This window comes from Podarcis cretensis (assembly GCF_951804945.1).
Source record: "Podarcis cretensis genome assembly, chromosome: 12".
NCBI classification, from domain to species: Eukaryota; Metazoa; Chordata; class Lepidosauria; order Squamata; family Lacertidae; genus Podarcis; species Podarcis cretensis.
The window spans coordinates 209,548-227,489 of record NC_137181.1 but is presented as its reverse complement, the minus strand read 5'-3'; the positions used below and the strand labels follow the sequence as shown (position 1 = coordinate 227,489).

Genomic DNA, 17,942 nt, shown 5'->3' with positions numbered 1-17,942 from the left:
ACCTGAGAACAGTGGAGTTGGAAGGGACCAAGCGGTCATCTAGCCCAACCCCTGCAATGAATGGATCGCAGCTGGAGAAAACAAAGCGAGTTATCCAAGGGGGACATGATGGATGGGCAAAAAATCATGCCTGGCACGGAGAAAGTGGGCAAGGAGAAGTTTTTCTCCCGTCTCCTGATGGCAGAGATTGTGAACTTGCCATGAAGCTGAAGGTCAGGTGACTCAGGACAGACAAAAGCCCATAGTTGGAACTGTGGAACTCCCTCCCACAGGAAGCAGGGACGGCTCTCTTCCTGGAAGCCCCCTCCCTTCTCAGAGGTGCTGGTCCAGGAATTGGGGGCTGACTCAGAGGCACCCGGCTGCAGGATGTGCCCTCCCAGCCCTTGCATCACCACAATCTTGATCTTGATCATTCAAGATTCTCTCTCGCTGAACCTTTTCAGTAAAAATGCAGAGGAAATAGATGGTGGTGAGGCTGCCCTGGATGGAAGAGGAGTGAGCCTCAGGACTTTCAGGGGTTGGACTGGATGACCTTTGGGGGTCCCTTCCAACCCGACCATCCTACGGTTCCTCCTTGTTGAGGTCCAGAGGCCTCCACTGGGCAAGGTCAGTGCATGGACAGAGGCTGCCTGGCGCCCCCCTGGATGCTTCTCTGGGCTTCAGGAGGAGGAGGAGGACCTGGCCCTTGGCATGCCAGGACGGGGCTCAGATTTCCCATTGGGAAATGAAAGGCAGGGCCCCTCTTCAGGGCCCAGGTCACTGACCCAGAGGCCATCCAGCCCAACCCCATAGCCCCTCTTCAGGGCAGCCCTACCACAAAGCAGTCACGTTTGGGGGTGAAATCCAGAGGAGGCCCTTTGACCTCCTGTCTTCATCTGCATTTTTACCAAAAATTGCACCTCCAGAATCCCTGACAGGTGGCCATTCTGAGCTCCAGTTTGGGGTGGGGGGCTGAGAGGGTGAGACCCCCTCACTCCCCTTCCCCAGTCTGCCACCTGTTTTCTTCTCTCTCCCTCCTGTCCTTCCCAAATGGCATCCCTATTTAGGGAGTGGGGGTGCTCAATGTGTGTCATTCTCTCCCCACTTTTGGAGGGAGCCCAGCCCCCCAGCCAACCCCCCCCCCGCCCCTTGTCCCGGCTTCGTCGGTCTGGGCGGATGGGGAAGGCGAGGCCATAATCCCACTCCCCCCCCCCCGCTGTTCCCTTTCTCAGCAGGCAGGAAGAAAAGGGAGTTCCTGGCCCCAGCCACACATTGCTCCAGAGAGAGCCACTCTCTGCCAGGACTTGGTGCGCAGCGCTATGGGGAACTTGCCGGGGGCCCTTTCCCCCTCCCAGACCCACTTCTGGAGTCTTGACCTCTGCTCCAGGCACCGGGCGTCCATTGCGGAAGAAAGCGTCCCCACCAAGAAGTGCAGGTGATAGCAGAGGGCTGGCTGGCTGGTTGGGGGGGGGACGGACTTTGGGAGCCACGTTTGCGGGTGGGAGAGGGGAAGACCTGCAGGAGTCCAGAAGGACTGTTGGGGGTTGAGGAAGTTGGGGACATCCAGCCTGGACAGGAGAAGGTGGGCAGGTGATTGCAGTGCTGTGTTTAAATATCTGGAAACCAAGCCTTGCAAGGAACGGTTGCAGGAGTTGGGTTTGTTTAGCCGGCAGAAGAGAAGATGGAGGGATGACATAGAATCATAGGATCATCAGATGGCAGAGTTGGAAGAGACCCTGAGAGTCATCTCATCCAACCCCCTGCGGTGCAGGAATCTCAACAAAAGCCATCAATATCCAGAGCTGTTTGACAGCGGAACAGACTGCCTCCGAAGGTGGTGGCCTCTCCTTCCTTGGAGGTCTTTCAACAGAGCTTGGCTGGCCATCTGCCCTGGATGCTTGAGCCGAGATTCCTGCCTTGCAGGGGGTTGCCCTGGATGACCCCTGGGGTCCCTTCTCTGAGTCTATGAACCTCTGCTTAAAAGCCCCACCACCTTCTTACTGTCAGAATGCTCTTCCTGATGTTGAGTCGGAATCTCTTTGCTTGTGACTTGGAGCCATGGGTTTGGGTCCTTCTCTCCAGAAGAGCAGAAAACCAGCTTGCTCCCTCTTCCATGTCAAGGCCCTTGAGATATTTGAAGACAGCTCTCGTATCTCCTCTCGGTCTTCAGATATGTGAAGGGCTCTCATGCAGAAGATGCAGCAAGCTTTCTTTCTCCTGCTCCAGAAGAGAGGAGCCGAACGGATGGATTGAAGCAGCAAGGAAGGAAATTCTGAGTCAACGTTGGTGTTGCTGGACAATTAGGAAGGGTTTTCTGAGGGTTTGGGTTGTCTGACAGTGACATGGACTCCCTGGAGTGATGGTTGGCTCTGCCTCATTGGAGGCTTTTCAAGAGACATGGCTGGCCATCGATCTGCCTGGGATTCTTTAGCTGGGAATCCTGCGTTGCCGGGGACTGGGTCCCCTTCCAAACACACAGTTCCAGGATTCTATGGACTTTGCTGGGGTCAAGCCAGATGGGATCCCTTGGAGGAAGAGGAGGTGTCCTCAGTTCCTCTGCTGGCATCGGAAGGACTCCCTAGGTGGGCTTTCCTCCCATGCCAGGGGTTCCCAGGGTTGCCTCCTGGCCCTCCGCAGCTTGGCTTCATCACTTGTTCGACTCTGAGACCTGCAGTGTTGGAAGGGACCCCTCCTGCCCCTCCTGCAATGCCCAAATTGCAGCTGGGGAATCCCTAACAGGTGCCCCCTGCTTAAAACCCTCCCCTGGTCCCAGATCCCCCCCTTTTTTAAGCACGCTGGCCTTTTCTTTGGATCTGCTCTTCCTCCCGGGGAGGACTTGTCCCATCCAATCCTCTCCCCGGCCTTGTGGGAATCGGTTGGGCCAAGTGACAGGCCCAGAGCCCCCATCCCGTTTTCTGCATGGCAGGCGCTGAGCTGCTCTGGGGGGCACAAGGTTTCCCTCTGGAGGGGGCCTGGCCTAGGTGTCCTTTGTGACCCCTCCCCCTGCCTCCTTTCCCTGCCATTGCTCTGGGCCCCCAAGTCAACCTTTCTCCCCCCCCCAGATCGGACTGCCTTGCCTTCCCCTCTCCCAGCATTGGGATCCCTCCCTGACTCTCCCTTTTTTCTGGGGACCTGGGTTTGGGGGCATCATCTCAGGGTTGGCTTGCAGATGGGCGGGGGGGGGGGTCATGTCTTCCCCTGCTTTTGAGGTTGACCTGCCTGGAATGCTTTAGTTGGGGTTCCCGCCTTGCAGGGGGATGGGCTAGATGACCCCTGGGGGTCCCTCCCAGCTCTTCAGTTCTGTGATTCTCTGGTTCCAGCTGCCCAGTTGTCCACCCAGCTGAGCGCCCCACCGAACCCCCCAAGTACACCCGGCTGAAGAACTGGCAGACGGGCTCCATCCTGTATGACACTCTCAATGCCCAGACCTTGCAGGTGAGGCCTCTGAGGTGGAGGGGGGGCGAGGTGGAGGGGGGCTCCCCTCCCTTGGGTTCCTCAGTCAGCCAGCCAGCCGGCAGAAGGCTGCCTTGGGTAGCTGATGCTGCTCACCTCTCTCCCCCCCGTGGCAAATCCCAGCCCCCCAACCCAAGTCACAACACGTTGTCACCTTCTGCATTCTCCACCCTCTTCCAAATATACGTAAGAACAGGGCTGGCCCAAGACATCAGGGGAAGGGGAGAGAGAGAGAGAGAGAGAGAGAGAGAGAGAGAGGAGAAGGAGGAAACCGATCCGCCTCCACAGCCACAGTGGGCGACGCAGTCTGTCCAGGCCAGATCAGCTGCCCCCCAGGATCCTGCCCCTTCACCTTGTGGGTGGGCCAGCCCTGCCTAAGAGCAGAAGGAGAGCCTGCTGGATCAGGCCCAAGGGGGCCCCTCTAGCCCAGCTTCCCTTTCACACGGGTGAACCAGATGCCCAGAGAGAAGCCCACATGGGGGATCCCAGCCCCAGGGCAACTCTCTCCCCCTCCTGGGGGTTCCAGCATGTTACAGGAAAAATCCGAGGGCTCCCTTGGACAAAACAAAGACACCAACCAGGATAACTTGGAGCAAAACAGCAGCCTGTAGGCTTGGTCTTTATTGAACTGTTGCAACAGGGTATTCCCCTCACTTGCAGGAGAGAGGAAAGACCCAGAATAATGGTGTGCAAGACCTTATAAAAACTTTTGAAATTCCCCTCCTCTAGGTCTAGCCCACCCCCAGAAACATCATGCATACATTACAGAAAGGAGGGGTTGAGGGAGGAGTTGTGGTGGTAACATCATGCATACATTACAGAAAGGAGGGGTTGGTGGTAACCTGAGTGTCTTGTCACCTGGCTGGTTCCTCCTTTCCCCCTCCCCATGAGTCACTTCCAGGAACTTCCAGGAGACAAAGGGGAGTTTGCAGTTTCCTGCCCCCTGAGGGAAGATCTGATCAGTGTCCTTTGTTTCAAGTCCATGCTGAATCCACTCCCATATGCAAGTTCTTTGTGATCTTGATTGTCTTCTGTCTGGGACCATCAGGGTTGGCATAGCAACTGGGCAGGGCACCTGTGTATGTGCTGGGATGCTGAAGGGATTATGGCTGCCCTGTATCAAACCTGCCCCATTTTGTAGTCCTTCCTTCATGGAGTAAAATAAAAGTGGAACAGTGCAAATCCAATGTATGGTTGATTTTCTATGAATTTATAACAGAAGCATAGCGTATGTAGTGTGTGAGTGTGAGTGTGTGTGAAGTTTGTACAAACTGAATGATTGGGGTGGGGGGGTTCCTGCTACAGGCACCAGGGATGCAGAAGCATGGCCGCCTCAGGCAGAGCCCACCCCTGGGGGCTCCTTGCCATTGGTAGCCCCCCTCCTCCATGCATTTCTCTAATCCTCTTTTAAAGCCACCCAAGTTGGCGGCCATCCTGCCCCCTGGGGAAGTGAGTTCCCTAGTTTAACTTGGTGCTGCCTAAAGAAGGGCTCTCTTGGGTCTCTCCTGACCCTTCCAGCCCTGGGCTTCCTTGCGTGTCCACAAGTTCCAGTCTTCAGAGAGAGGGAGGAAAGCTCTCTTCACCCCACTTTCTCTATGCCAGGCATAATTTTACAAACTTCTTCCTGGGGGAATCACTCCATCCCCCTGACCATCTGGGCTGCTTTTTTCCAAATCGTTTCCAACTCTTCCGTGTCCTTTTGGTACAGAAGGTGACCAGATGTTGTGGAGCTCCCAGGCCCCATATAATCCCAGACCAACTGCTCTGATGAAAGGCCCCTCCCACATCTGGGGGTCCAGGGGTTCCCCTGCCTGGCTTCAGGGGCCAACCAGTCCTGTGTCAGCGGGGAGGGCAGATGCTGGTCAGGAGATGGATGTTGCAGCTGGGAAGGGGAGCCTCCCGGTGGGGCTGGGGAGTGAAGAGCCTTCGCCGCTGCAGCCCCCTCTCCCTCTTTCTCTGCAGAATGTGCCGTGCAATGAGAGGCGCTGCCTGGGCTCCGTCATGTTCCCCAAGCAGATGTGTGCTGCTTCGGAGGGCCCCCGCCCCACGGAAGAGCTCCTGCCCCTGGCACGGGACTTCATTAACCTCTACTACCACTCCATGAAACGGTGAGTCTCTGGGAGCCTTGCTCAGCCCCATCTCTGGCGGGTGGGGGCAGTGGGTGCCATGGCTCTTGAGGCTTCCTTCAGTCAATGTGGGGCCTGGCCCACATCCTAGCATCCCCCAAGCCACCTTGCCTGGAATGGCAATCCGCTGGCCACTTACAGAATCTAGACATTGTTCTCCAGGCCTGGCATTTCCGTGTTCTGTTATCCTTTTTCCTACTTTAGACCTGACTTGGGGTGAGTTTTGTATGTTCCTGTGAAATGCAATTGCAGCACTGCCTGCTTTGGAGCTTGCAGGGAGCGGTTCAGGCTTTTCAGGACTCATGCCCCATTAGTTAGTAGTTTCCTGTTTTTTCAACCACAATGGGGATTTGTTCTTTTAGTTAGTAGATTCCTGTTTGCAGCCTTCATTGCTTCCCGTTTAGCATGGTAAAAGGGGCAGAACTTGCAAGGTGGAAGCTTTTAACAAATAATGCTGGAGATTTATGCTGAACAGGACTTAGTTTTGCGTGTAGGAGGGTCTTGGCTGTGGGGCAGGGTGCCGCTGGATAGCAGAGCATTATATCAAGTGCAAAATAGCATCGTGGTTGTGATTCCACTTACAGCCAATTGTGGGGAAGTGTCGTAAACAAAATCTGCCCTTTTCCCCTTATGGGGTATCCAAGAGCCCATATAGAGGCCTTACATAGGTTCCCTATTGGTAGGAGAAAATAACAGAAGCCAGCCAGAGAATATTGAGAAGCAAAGCAGCTAGTAAGCCTGATCTTTATTGATCTGTTGCAACAGGGGGCTCCCCTCACATGCAGGAAAGGAGGAGGAACCCAGAACCAAGGTGTGCCTGCCCTTATATAATGACATTTTAAATTCCCTGCCCTGGAGCTGAAGACCACCCTTCCATACATCATACAGACATCACAGAAGGGGTGTAACCCAAGACCACCCCCACAAACAGCATATCTACATCACATAAAAGGTGGTCTACAACAGAAATCTGAGTGACTTGTTTATCTCGTCTGATAGGTTACCTGTTTAATGGTCACTTGATTGGACTGCCTGCTTATTTGATTGGATACCCTGGGGAGCCTGGCCAGTCTTTTGTAATGATAAATACTTAGTAATGATAAATACTTGGTTCCTGAGTCAGGTCACAGGCTCACCCTATTCAAACACAGACATACCCTTAAGACAGGATTTGTGAAGGAAAAGACAATGGGGAGGCTTTTCCATTTTCGTTTGACCTTGTAGAGAAAACATTTGGTCAGTTTGGGACAGTTTGGGAATCAAAAATGGTTCCAGGTCGGTCTTCCTGTGCTGATCTATGTACGTGCTTGGTTGGTACACTTACAAACATTTAACATATATCTAAGACCTCAAAGGGACGCGGGTGGCGCTGTGGGTTAAACCACAGAGCCTAGGGCTTGCCGATCAGAATGTCGGCGGTTCGAATCCCGTGACGGGGTGAGCTCCCATTGCTCAGTCCCTGCTCCTGCCCACCTAGCAGTTTGAAAGCACGTCAAAGTGCAAGTAGATAAATAGGTACCGCTCCGGCAGGAAGGTAAATGGTGTTTCCGTGCGCTGCTCTGGTTCGCCAGAAGCGGCTTTGTCAAGCTGGCCACATGACCCGGAAGCTGTACGCCGGCTCCCTCGGCCAATAAAGTGAGATGAGCGCTGCAACCCCAGAGTCGGTCACGACTGGACCTAATGGTCAGGGGCCCCTTTACCTTTAAGACCTCAAAATTCCTATCACAGAAGCAATCTAAGGGACGTGATGTGGGAGCAGCCCAGATTCCCTTGCAGAGTCCACTCCTGATGATCCACCCCCAGCCATAAGCCTCCTCTGCCATGGCTTCCTCCAGGTGGTTCAACCCCCCCCCCCCCGCTCTCAGGAAGGCTGATCTATGGGAACATTCAGTTCCCCAATGCCTGCGCCCCACACGCTTCCCCTCCCACCTGCTTCCAAATGCCACAGTCTAGTCAGAGATTTCCACCCTTCCTAAGATAACAACTGTGCATGACGGCTTATCTATGATGAAATAGGTGTGAGTCAATAGTCCCTGAGCCTGGATGAAGTGTTGCGTCCTTGGATTTCTTACGGTGTGTGTGTGTGGGATCCCTGCGGCTCCTTGCTCACCAGTTGGAATGTGCAGAAGACAGGGCTATCTCGCCATCTCCTAAGAAGGCTTCCTCCCCCCAGCAGTTTTCCTCCCCTTACTCCCGAGTAGCCCCCTTTGTGACGCAGGGAGACAAGCCTGGGAGGGGGCGGGGGGCACCCCTTCTGGGCCCCAGGGAGCTGCTCTTTGCCTTCACTCCTTTGTTCTCAGCAGGACTCCTGACTTGGGTGGATGTTATCTGAGGGCTTTTCCTCTCTGAGCTGTTTCTTCCTGTCCCCCACCCTCCAGAAGCCTCTGATGTCAGGAGCAAACTTTTCTCTAGCCTGCTGCCCCCCCTTGCAAAAACATTCAGATGACTCCTAAAACCTTTATCTTGCCTGCAGAATGGAAAGTTGTGCACTTGTCTTTTGCAGCAGAGCAAACCCTGTTCCCACTTGTTACGGCAAAATCTGGGTGCGAGGCTGCTCTGCCACCCAGCCCACAGACCCCCTCCCGCCCAAACCAGTGGTGCAGCTCACCGCAGCACTCCAGCTTCCCAATGGGCTCACCATGGAAGTCCCTATTACCATTGACTCTGGTAGCAATGCAGACTTTATAGGAGTGGATTTCATCAAGCAACATAGCATAGCGCTCCTGCCTGCCACGATGCCCCTGAAAGTAGTGACAGTCGATGGAAGAGAATTGCTGGGGGGACAGGTGGTACAGCAAACGCCGCCAATGGTGATGAGAATTGGAAATCACCACGAAGTCATCAGCTTCAATGTCACCCACCTGTCAGACACGCCCATAGTATTGGACATGAGCTGGTTGGACAGGCACAGCCCGGCATTGGCATGGTACCAGCGTAAATTGACCTTCTGCTCCTCCTACTGCGCAGAACATTGCATCATGACTAACCAGGAAGACGAGGGGCAAGAGGATGACCCACAGCTACAACTGGGCATGCTGCAAGCGGTACCCGACAAGTACAAGGCGTTTTTGGAGGTCTTCTGCGAGAAGGAAGCGGACAAGCTGCCTCCCCACAGACCCTACGACTGCAAGATTGACCTCCTGCCGGGGGCGACGCTGCCGGCGGGAAAACTGTACTCCATGTCTGAAGACGAACTGCAAGAGCTCAGGGAGTTCATAGATCACAACTTGAAGCGGGGATTCATCCGGGAATCCAAAGCAGTGGGGGGCAGTCCTGTGTTCTTCGTGAAGAAAAAAGACACGCCCCAAAAGAGGTTGGTAGTTGATTTCAGAATCTTAAACTCGAAAACCAAGCCCACGGCTTTCCCGATGCCCAAGATCGACGACTTGCTCGCGATGGTGAGGAAGGGACGCATCTTCACCAAGTTGGATCTACGTGGGGCGTACAATCTTATACGCATGCGGGAGGGCGACGAGTGGAAGACGGCCATGTTCACGCCCTTGGGCACCTATGAGTATAGGGTTATGCCCTTCGGTTTACAAAATGGCTCCCACTGCTTCCAAGCCTTCATGCATCACGTGTTAGCGGGGCTCCTCTACAAGAAGTGCGTCTGCTTCCTGGACGACATTCTGATCTTTTCGGAATCGCAGGAGGCTCACGAGAGAGATGTCAAGGAAGTCCTGCAAAGACTACGGGAGCACAGGCTTTACGCCAAACTGGAGAAGTGCCAGTTCGACATGACGGAGGTGGATTTCCTGGGCTACAAGCTGTCCGACAAGGGAATCGCCATGGACAGCGCCAAGGTACGATCGGTACTGGACTGGAAAAGCCCGCGCAATCGGAAGGAGGTCCAGAAGTTTGTCGGCTTTGCTAACTTTTATCGCAAGTTCATCAAGGGTTTCGCTATGCAGACGGCGGCCATCACGGACACCCTCAGCTCCAAGAAGAAGAAGTTAATCTGGACGGAGCAGGCGGAGCAGTCCTTTCAGAAACTCAAGCGTCTCTTCGCTTCCGAAGAACAACTGCTACATGTGAACCCCAGCAGACCCATGAGGGTTGAGACGGATGCCTCCAACAAAGCCGTGGGGGCAGTCCTGTTGCAGCAAGACCCGCAAGGGGATTGGAGGCCGTGCGCTTTCTACTCCAGGAAACTCAGCAAATTGGAGCAGAACTACACCATCTGGGACAGAGAGTTGCTGGCCATTCATGCAGCCTTCAAGGCGTGGCGGCACTTCCTCATCGGAGCCAAACACACGGTGCAAGTTCGCACGGACCATAAGAACCTGGAATACTGGCGCACGGCGCGGTTCCTGAACCAGAGACACATCCGCTGGGCGGAGTTCTTTGCGGATTTCGACTTCAGGATAGAATATATCCCCGGAGACAACAACATCATGGCTGATGCGCTATCCAGGAAGCCGCAGTATCTGGAGGAAGCAGCACCAGTAGCGGCCAAACACATTTTCGCACCTAAGGCGTGGGCATGCGCTTCGGCCACCATGGACCTGGAAGCAATACGGCGCGAGCTGCGAACGGATTCCTTCGCACGATCCAAGATGGAGGAAGTGCGCAGTGGCACAGCGAAGGACGACGAGTTCCAGATACGCGACGGACTGCTCCTCCGCAAAGGGGCCATCTACGTGCCGGGAGATGAACTCCGCGCGAGAGTACTGCAACAGCTACACAACCCACCCAGCGCCGGACATTTCGGCAAGGAAAAGACGGTGGAATTAGTAGCCAGAGACTTTTGGTGGCCCAAGATGCGGGGAGAAGTCGTGGATTACATCATGAGGTGCGACACATGCCAAAGGGCCAAGCCAGTACACAGACCGCCAGCGGGACTGTTGGAACTGCTACAGACCCCGTCCGAACCGTGGGAGAGGGTGGCCTTGGACTTTGTCACTGATCTGCCCAGCTCGAGGGGCAAAACAGCAGTACTCGTGGTAGTCGACATGTTCACCAAGATGGCGCACTTCATTCCTTGCGCGAAGGTGGCCACAGCGGAACAGACGGCCAAGCTGTTCATAGACCACGTGTTCAAGGTGCACGGCCTGCCACGGTCTATCCTGTCCGACAGGGGGCGCCAGTTCATCTCGAGTTTCTGGCAGAAGCTGATGGGGATCCTGAACGTCAAGGTCAACCTAGCGTCGGCAAGACACCCGCAGACCAACGGACAAGCGGAGAGGGTCAACGCCATCATGCAGCAGTACCTGAGATGCTACGCGAACCAGCAGCCCTCGACCTGGGTGGACTACCTACCGCTGGCCGAGTTTGCCTACAACAACACGAAACACGTGTCCACGGGGGTGACACCGTTTTTCGCCAACAATGGGCGACATCCCAGGACCTTCCCGGGCTTAGAGAAAGAGGGGGAAGGGGAGCTGCAGGGAGCAGAGGCATTGGCAGAGGAGTTACAGGAGGTCCATGAACAGCTCCGAAGGCAGTTGGAGCTAGCTAAACACATGTACAAGATGCAGGCAGACAGACACAGGAGAGTTGGGGAGGACATACGGGTAGGGGACTGGGTCTGGTTAGCAGCCCAGGCAGTGCCGGCCAGATCCTTAGCTAAGAAGAAGCTCGGACACAAGCAGCTAGGCCCGTACCAAGTCGAGGCACAGATCAACCCAGTGGCCTTCCGGTTGACACTACCGGAGGGATCCAGAATGCACCCGGTCTTTCATAGATCGGTGCTCACGCCCTACAAGGCACCTCACAGGTTTCAGGTGCCAGGGACAGCTCCTAGCCCGCTTAGAGACGCACCCACGACAGGGGGGTCGCCGAGGGCGGGGCAGCTCAACGAGGTCACGGAGATTGTGGACTCAAGATGGGGGGACGAGGGGGTTGAATATCTCCTCGCAAGGGAAGGTACCCCGGCCAGTGCCAACAGCTGGGTACCGTACTATGCGGTGGAGGAGCACTACCTCAAAGACGAGTTCCACGCACTCTTCCCACACAGGCCCATGCCGGAGGATTATTTTGACGAACATCTTTTCACACCCACACTTTCAGCCAGCACGTTCCGTGGTTTCTCTTCAGAGGAGGACACGGCGCTCCCCAGAGGGGTCCCTTTCAGGGTTTGGCACAAGCGGCTCTTATTGGTGGGAAGATCAACCTGTGGTGGGGTGGCGCACAGAACTGCCAAGCGGGCCAGCGCACACAGCGTCACCCCAGGCGACAGGAGGAGAGGGGGTCATGGACGTGTTGGGGGAGGATCCGGGGTTCGAACACACCGGCAGAGAGATGGAAGCGGAGGAGATCGACGTCGACGAGCCCGTTGAGGACTGGCCGGATCTACCCGGCTGGAGGCACACCACGGGGGAAGAACTGTATCCTGCACTCACCCCCACAACATTGGAGCACCCAGAACCCACGCCAGAAGAGGGGGAGGGGGAAGGGGGGGCTTTGAGGGGGGATGGATGTCAAGGGTTCAGGAGCAGAGGCACAGGGAAGAGAGGAGATGGAGAGCGAAGGGGAAGAATCCGAGGGGAGCGTAGGAGAAGAGGACAGTGGACCGAGGGATTCCATGAGCCTCTCCAGCGAATCGGAAGATTCACAGAAGGGGGCGCCAGTGGTCAGGGGTAGGGGGTTCCCAAGGGGAACGCCCCAGGAGCAAGGGGGCAGCAGGGACTCCCAGAGCAGTAGTTGGAAATCAGGACCAGCTTCCCCACCAGAGCAGAGTGGGGGGGAAGAGTCCCAAGGATCGGGGCCAGTGCATTCCCCACCAGGGAGAGAAGATAAGGCAGGGCTGACCACACCTCCATCGGAGAGTCAGACAACGGAGGGGAGGTCAGATCCGGCCAGTATCCCGGAAGAGGGAAGCAGTGACAGAAGTAGTATAACGGTCAGGAGGAAGGTCACTGGGTTGGCGCGAGAGGCAAGTTCAAATGTACAGGAGCGCGGGACAGCAGAGAGTGAGGATTGGGAACCGGGTCCTACAGCCCGCAGGAGGCAGGGGGAGGAGTTAAGCGACTCAGCGTCGGAAGAGTCCAGAAAGGGGGATGCCCCAGCGGGCAGGAGGACCCAGAGGAGGAGAGAGCAGCGTAAAAGGTGGAGCCGGGCTAGGATCTTAAACTGGTGTCATAGGGGAGGAGACTCAGACGGGACTTCGTCGGTCTAGGCTTTAAGACGTAGAGCTGCGCGCTGCGGCTTTGAAATGGAAACTGAACCTCAATAAAGACTTTTGTACATAACGACAGCCTGGTGTTGGTCCTCTGTGAGCTGGGACCTAGAGGCAGCTCTGACATCCACTTTCAAAAGTTTCCAGAGTTTCCCATCATACATGTCAAGAAGCACCGCAGAAATGTCAGAGGAGGAGGTTTGGGGACAGGCAGAAATCTGTTCCCAGCTGTGTCCCCTGTCCCTCAAGGCAGCGATTATAACTCCGTCTTTCACCTTCCAGAGAAAGTATTTCCGTTCCCTTTGCTCTCTGGATTCAGTTGCCCCATCTATTCCTGCTGCCACTGGTGAACCCCCACCTGGGATGGAGGTCCCTGCATGTAGTGTGAGGAGGATATTGCCCAGTCTGCCAGTCAGGAGGGGGTCCTCAGGACGGGCTCTTCTTCCCCAGGTCACCTTTGGAACCAAAGAAAGCCATTCGTTTGGCTATTTTGGTGAATTTCTGTTTTTCAGGTAATGGGGTTTACTTGCCTTATTCTGGTAATATGGCTGTAGGTGTTAGTTCCTGGGGGATTGAATGGGTGCGCTGTGTGTGTGTGTGTGTGTGTGTGTGTACGTGCACACCCACACCCACACACTTTGTTTCAAGTCCCTGTAATGCTTCTGATGTGCTGGTTGGGGACACCCTCTGTGCCCGTAAGAGGCCCCCTTTGGCCTGATCCAGGATGTTCTCTCGGTGTTCTCAGGCTCTAGCGCCATGGCAGAGCCCCTGCCTTGCATGCAGAAGGACCCGGGTTCAGCCCCTGCTGGCAGAGTCTCTAGGCAGGGCTGAGGGAGACTCCTTGCTTGAAGCCCAGGAGAGAGCCATTACGCCATCATTTGGGTGGTCCTTTCCTGAACCTTTTCCAACTCTCCAATAACCTTTTTGAGATGAGGTGACCGGAACCGGACCCAGTCCTCCAGGTGCGGTGGCACCATAGATTTGTGCATTGGCCTGATGCAGGGAGTTCCAAAGGCTATCGGTGACGCTACACTAGAAGATGTTCCCCAGTCCTGCCACTCACCCCCTGGCCTGGGGGGGGGGGCTGGGGGGCTCTATAAAGGGCTGCTGCTGCTGCTGGGCAGAGAGGGCTCCATTTTGTTTTGTTTTTGTTTTTTGTTTAAACTTCTGCTATTTTTTACCTATGTCATTTTAAACTGTGATATTAATGCTGTGATTTATGTGGAAATTGTTTTCCATTTGGTTGTGTATTTTTTTGATGCGGTTTATTTATTTATTGTTTATGACTTTTGTAATTATGTAAATCTTGTCATGTTGCAAGCCGCCTTGAGCATTGTTTTTAACTGCAGAAAGGCGGCATACAAATAAAAAATGATGAATGGTGGTGTTCTTACAGATGCAGAATGGGCATCATGAGCTGCTGGTAGTGGTGCCAGTTCCACCCCTCAAAGTGGTTGGGGGGGTGCATGTGGGGCAGAATGATCTTGAGGGGGTAGAGGGATTCTGAAACGGAGTCTGAGGAAGGTGGCTGTCGGTTCTCGCCTGAGTTGGGGGGCCTTGGGAAGAGCAGGCTGTGGGGCAGGTGGGGAGGCAGAAGGAGCCCCTGCAGCTGCCCTGCCTGCACCTGCTGCAGCACCTGAGCCCCTCCCCCACCCCATTTCTCCGCAGCTCCGAGTCCCAGGCCCACCTGCAGCGCCTCCAGGAGGTGGAGCAGCAGATTGCAGAGACAGGGACCTACCAGCTGCTGCAGGCAGAGCTGATCTTTGGGGCCAAGCACGCCTGGCGCAACGCCTCCCGCTGCCTGGGCCGGATCCAGTGGAACAAACTGCAGGTGCGTCCGGGGGGGGGGGGCGGAAGCAGCAGGGAGCCCTGAGCTAGGATGGCCCTTCCCGGGGGGGGGGGGGGAGGTTTCTCTTGCATAGCCTTCACCCTTCTGCCCCCCAGCCCTGGCCATTTTGGGTGCTTGGGGAGTCAGGTCCCATCAGCATCTTCTGTGCTCCTGCCCAGGATCCAGATGTGCTGCTCTCTCAGCCCCATGCAGATGTTTGGGCCTTTGGCAGGAGGAGGCGAGATTGTGACCCTTGCCCACCCCCCCAGCAGCCGGCCTTTGCTGCCCATCCTCCTGGCACCTGACCCTTTGACCTTCCTTGTTCTCTTCCCCTCCAGGTGTTTGACGCCCGAGATTGTGCCAGCGCCCAGGAGATGTTCACCTCCCTCTGCACCCACATCAACTATGCCACCAACCGCGGAAACCTCCGGTGAGGGACCCCTTTTGCTTCCCTCCGCGCTGCGCGGTGCCCAGGGGACTCAGCCTTTGCTGGGAGGGCTGCTGCCCTTTCCCCTCCCTAGCAGGTGGCGGTGGCACGGCTGATGCTGCCAGTTTGAGCTGAGCGCTCTGCTTTTCTCCTGAAGCTCAGCCATCACCATCTTCCCGAACCGGATAGCCGGCCGGGGCGACTTCCGTGTCTGGAACCAGCAGCTGATCCGCTATGCAGGCTACACGCAGTCGGACGGCACCATCCTGGGAGACCCCGCCAACGTGGATTTCACGGAGGTGAGAAGTGGCTCTGGCATCTCCTCTTCCACCCCCAACCAGGACCATTCACGGCTCCTGCCATTTGAGCCTCCATTCACAATATTCATCTGTTTGTTTCATAATAATATATATCGCCTGATCCGGAGGCTGCAGTCAGTGCAGGATGCTGCAGCGCGATTGCTGACGGGAGCAAGGCCTCGGTGCCACATCGCCCCTTTGCCGCTCAGAGATCTGCGCCAGTTGCCCCTTTGCAAGCATGCCGAGTCCAAGGCATTGCTAAGCGTATATCTAAAGCAGAGCTTTCCAAACTCTGTCGCGACACATTCATGCGTTGGCTGCAGTGTGTAGCTGTGCAGCGCAAGATGTGTCCATATCTCTTATAAGGGGTTAGTTTAACCTCAGGTTTGCTACTAAAACTGAATTACTGTGTCGCAAAATGATGCGTGTCTTAAATGTGCGTCACCAACATGAAAAGTTTGGAAAGCTCTGATCTAGAACCTGTAACAACTTGGAACCAGTTTACCTACGAGATGCCTGAGCCTGTATGTGCCACTTGATTGGCAAAACTGCCACTGTTACCTGTTCTGCAGTTGTAAGAACTTTTATGCAATCAACCAACAGAATTATTAAACGAAGTAAGTTGCCCATCCGGGTGCTTTCTGCACCCCTCCAAAAGCCAATCTGCCCATCCCTCTAACTCTGAGTGGATGCTGGATATGGGGAGCAGCCCCCCAAGGAGGCTCTGTGACCCCCGACCTTCAAGAAAATCAAAAGGGGGTCCTGGAGGTGCCTCTGAGGTTTCCCACTGCCTCTCTCTCCTGCTTCTCCAGCTGCCCAGCACTTGCTGTGGCCCATTGAGGATCCTGCCACACAAAACCCTTGGTTGGCTTTGCTGCAGTGGCCGAAGGCTGCCCCTCTCCCCTGGGATTTCCTGCCCCCCATGGATGGCTCTCTCTGCTGTTTCCGGGTGGGCTCAGGGGGTCTCTTGCATACCAGTCTCTCCCCCCTCCTTAGGTCTGCGTTCAGTACGGCTGGCGGCCCCCCGGGGGGCGCTTTGACATCCTCCCCCTGCTGCTGCAGGCACCCGACGAGGACCCCGAAATCTTTCCCCTGCCAGGGGAGCTGGTCCTGGAGGTCCCCATCTGTCACCCCACGTGAGTGCCAGGAAAGGGGGTGGCACTGGGTGTGGGGAGGGGGACGTGGGGGGGGGGGAGTGATGGCAGCGCTCTTGCCGTTTGCAACGGTCGTCCCCAAAGGCTGCCAAGGACTTTCATGGAATCATGTAGAGTTGGGGGGAAAACCCCAGGGGTCATCTAGTCCAACCCCGGCAAGGCAGGAATTGCAGCTCCCCCTTCTGACACCTGCCTTCCTCTTTCAGGCTCAAGTGGTTCAAGGATCTGGGCCTCCGCTGGTACGCCCTCCCTGCGGTGGCGAACATGCTCCTGGAGATCGGGGGCCTGGAGTTCCCGGCGGCCCCCTTCAGCGGCTGGTATGTCGGCTGTGAGATCGGCATGAGGAACTTCTGTGACTCCCAGCGCTACAACCTCCTGCAGGTAGGGGTCCTCCGGAGGAAGCCCCCTGCCCGGCCCCCTTCCTCCCCTCTGCTCCCCCGACCATGACTGATACAGAACAGAAGAAGAGTCATCTGGCCCATCTGCCCCCCCCCCATTTTTTAAAATTTATTTTCAAATTTATAAACAAACATAATTCCTAACTATAATTATTCCACTATTATTAACATTGTTAAGTGACTTCCTCGAGTCCCCCTGGCTGAGTTTCAATGTATATCAGTGTAACAGTTTTCCAAAACTAATTTCTCATAAAATTTACTTAGTCAATTAACAACTTTCTTTCTTATCATATTAACTTTAAACGTATTATTCTATAACATCACATATTTAAATCCTAAGCCAATCTGGTGTTTGCAAGTATTTCTATTTAAGTTATCTTGACATATTTAGCTAAATCGTCTTTGAATTTCATCCATTCCTCCTGGTATTCCTCCTCCTTCTGGTTGCGGACTCTTTCGGTCAGGTCAGCCAGCTCCCAAAAGTCCATCATCTTCATCTGCCATTCCTCCACTGGTGGCACTTCTTGTGTTTTCCAATTTTTGGCTAACAAAATCCTAGCAGCAGTTGTGGCATTCAAAAACAATCTAACGTCTTTCTTGGGCAATTCCAAACCTGTTATTCCAAGAAGAAAGTCCTCTGGTTTCTTAATAAATCTATATTTCAACATTTTTTTCAATTCATTTTAAATATTCTCCCAGAAGTCTTTCACCACCACATATGATAAAAGGTACTTTTTCTTTACATTTCCAACAGAGATTATCACTCTTGTGATAAATCTTTGCTAATTTTACAGGAGTTAAGTACCATCTATACATCATTTTCATAATATTTTCCTTTAACACCGTACATCTGGCCCAGCATGCTGTTCTCACAGGGGCCAAAGACCCATAGGAACCTAGGAGTCTAGATAGATTGCCCCTGGTGCTGGAGGTTTCACTCATAACAAGATACCTGGCTGGTGCAGGCCGATGGCTCATCTGGTGCAGCATGTGGTTCTCACAGTAGCCAACCTGATGCCTCAGCGGGAAACGCGCAGGCCGGATCCGAGCCCAGTTCTCCTCCCCTGCAGTTCCAGAAGCATTGCTGTCTCCGACTGTGGAGGGCAGGGCAGGACAGGGCCCCCATTGCCAGGAGCCCCTGGTCTTGGAGCAGGCTGGTAG

The 17,942-nt window shown here is 54.9% G+C and overlaps 1 protein-coding gene across 2 annotated transcripts in view; it reads left to right on the top strand.

The window, feature by feature from the left end:
• The first annotated feature begins 384 nt into the window (after positions 1-384).
• Positions 385-17,942, top strand: part of NOS3 (nitric oxide synthase 3) — a 40,043-nt gene continuing 22,485 nt past the window's right edge. Inside the window, exons 1-9 of one of the 2 annotated variants that reach the window (XM_079996408.1) lie at positions 385-606; positions 1,212-1,414; positions 3,300-3,414; positions 5,395-5,540; positions 14,344-14,506; positions 14,842-14,933; positions 15,088-15,229; positions 16,226-16,365; positions 16,590-16,764. In XM_079996408.1, the coding sequence (XP_079852534.1) occupies positions 1,299-1,414; positions 3,300-3,414; positions 5,395-5,540; positions 14,344-14,506; positions 14,842-14,933; positions 15,088-15,229; positions 16,226-16,365; positions 16,590-16,764 (1,089 nt within the window). In that variant the 5' untranslated portion in view covers positions 385-606; positions 1,212-1,298. Of the gene's footprint in view, positions 607-1,211; positions 1,415-3,299; positions 3,415-5,394; positions 5,541-14,343; positions 14,507-14,841; positions 14,934-15,087; positions 15,230-16,225; positions 16,366-16,589; positions 16,765-17,942 lie in introns of those variants that run through there. The other variant, XM_079996409.1, reaches the window with a different exon arrangement.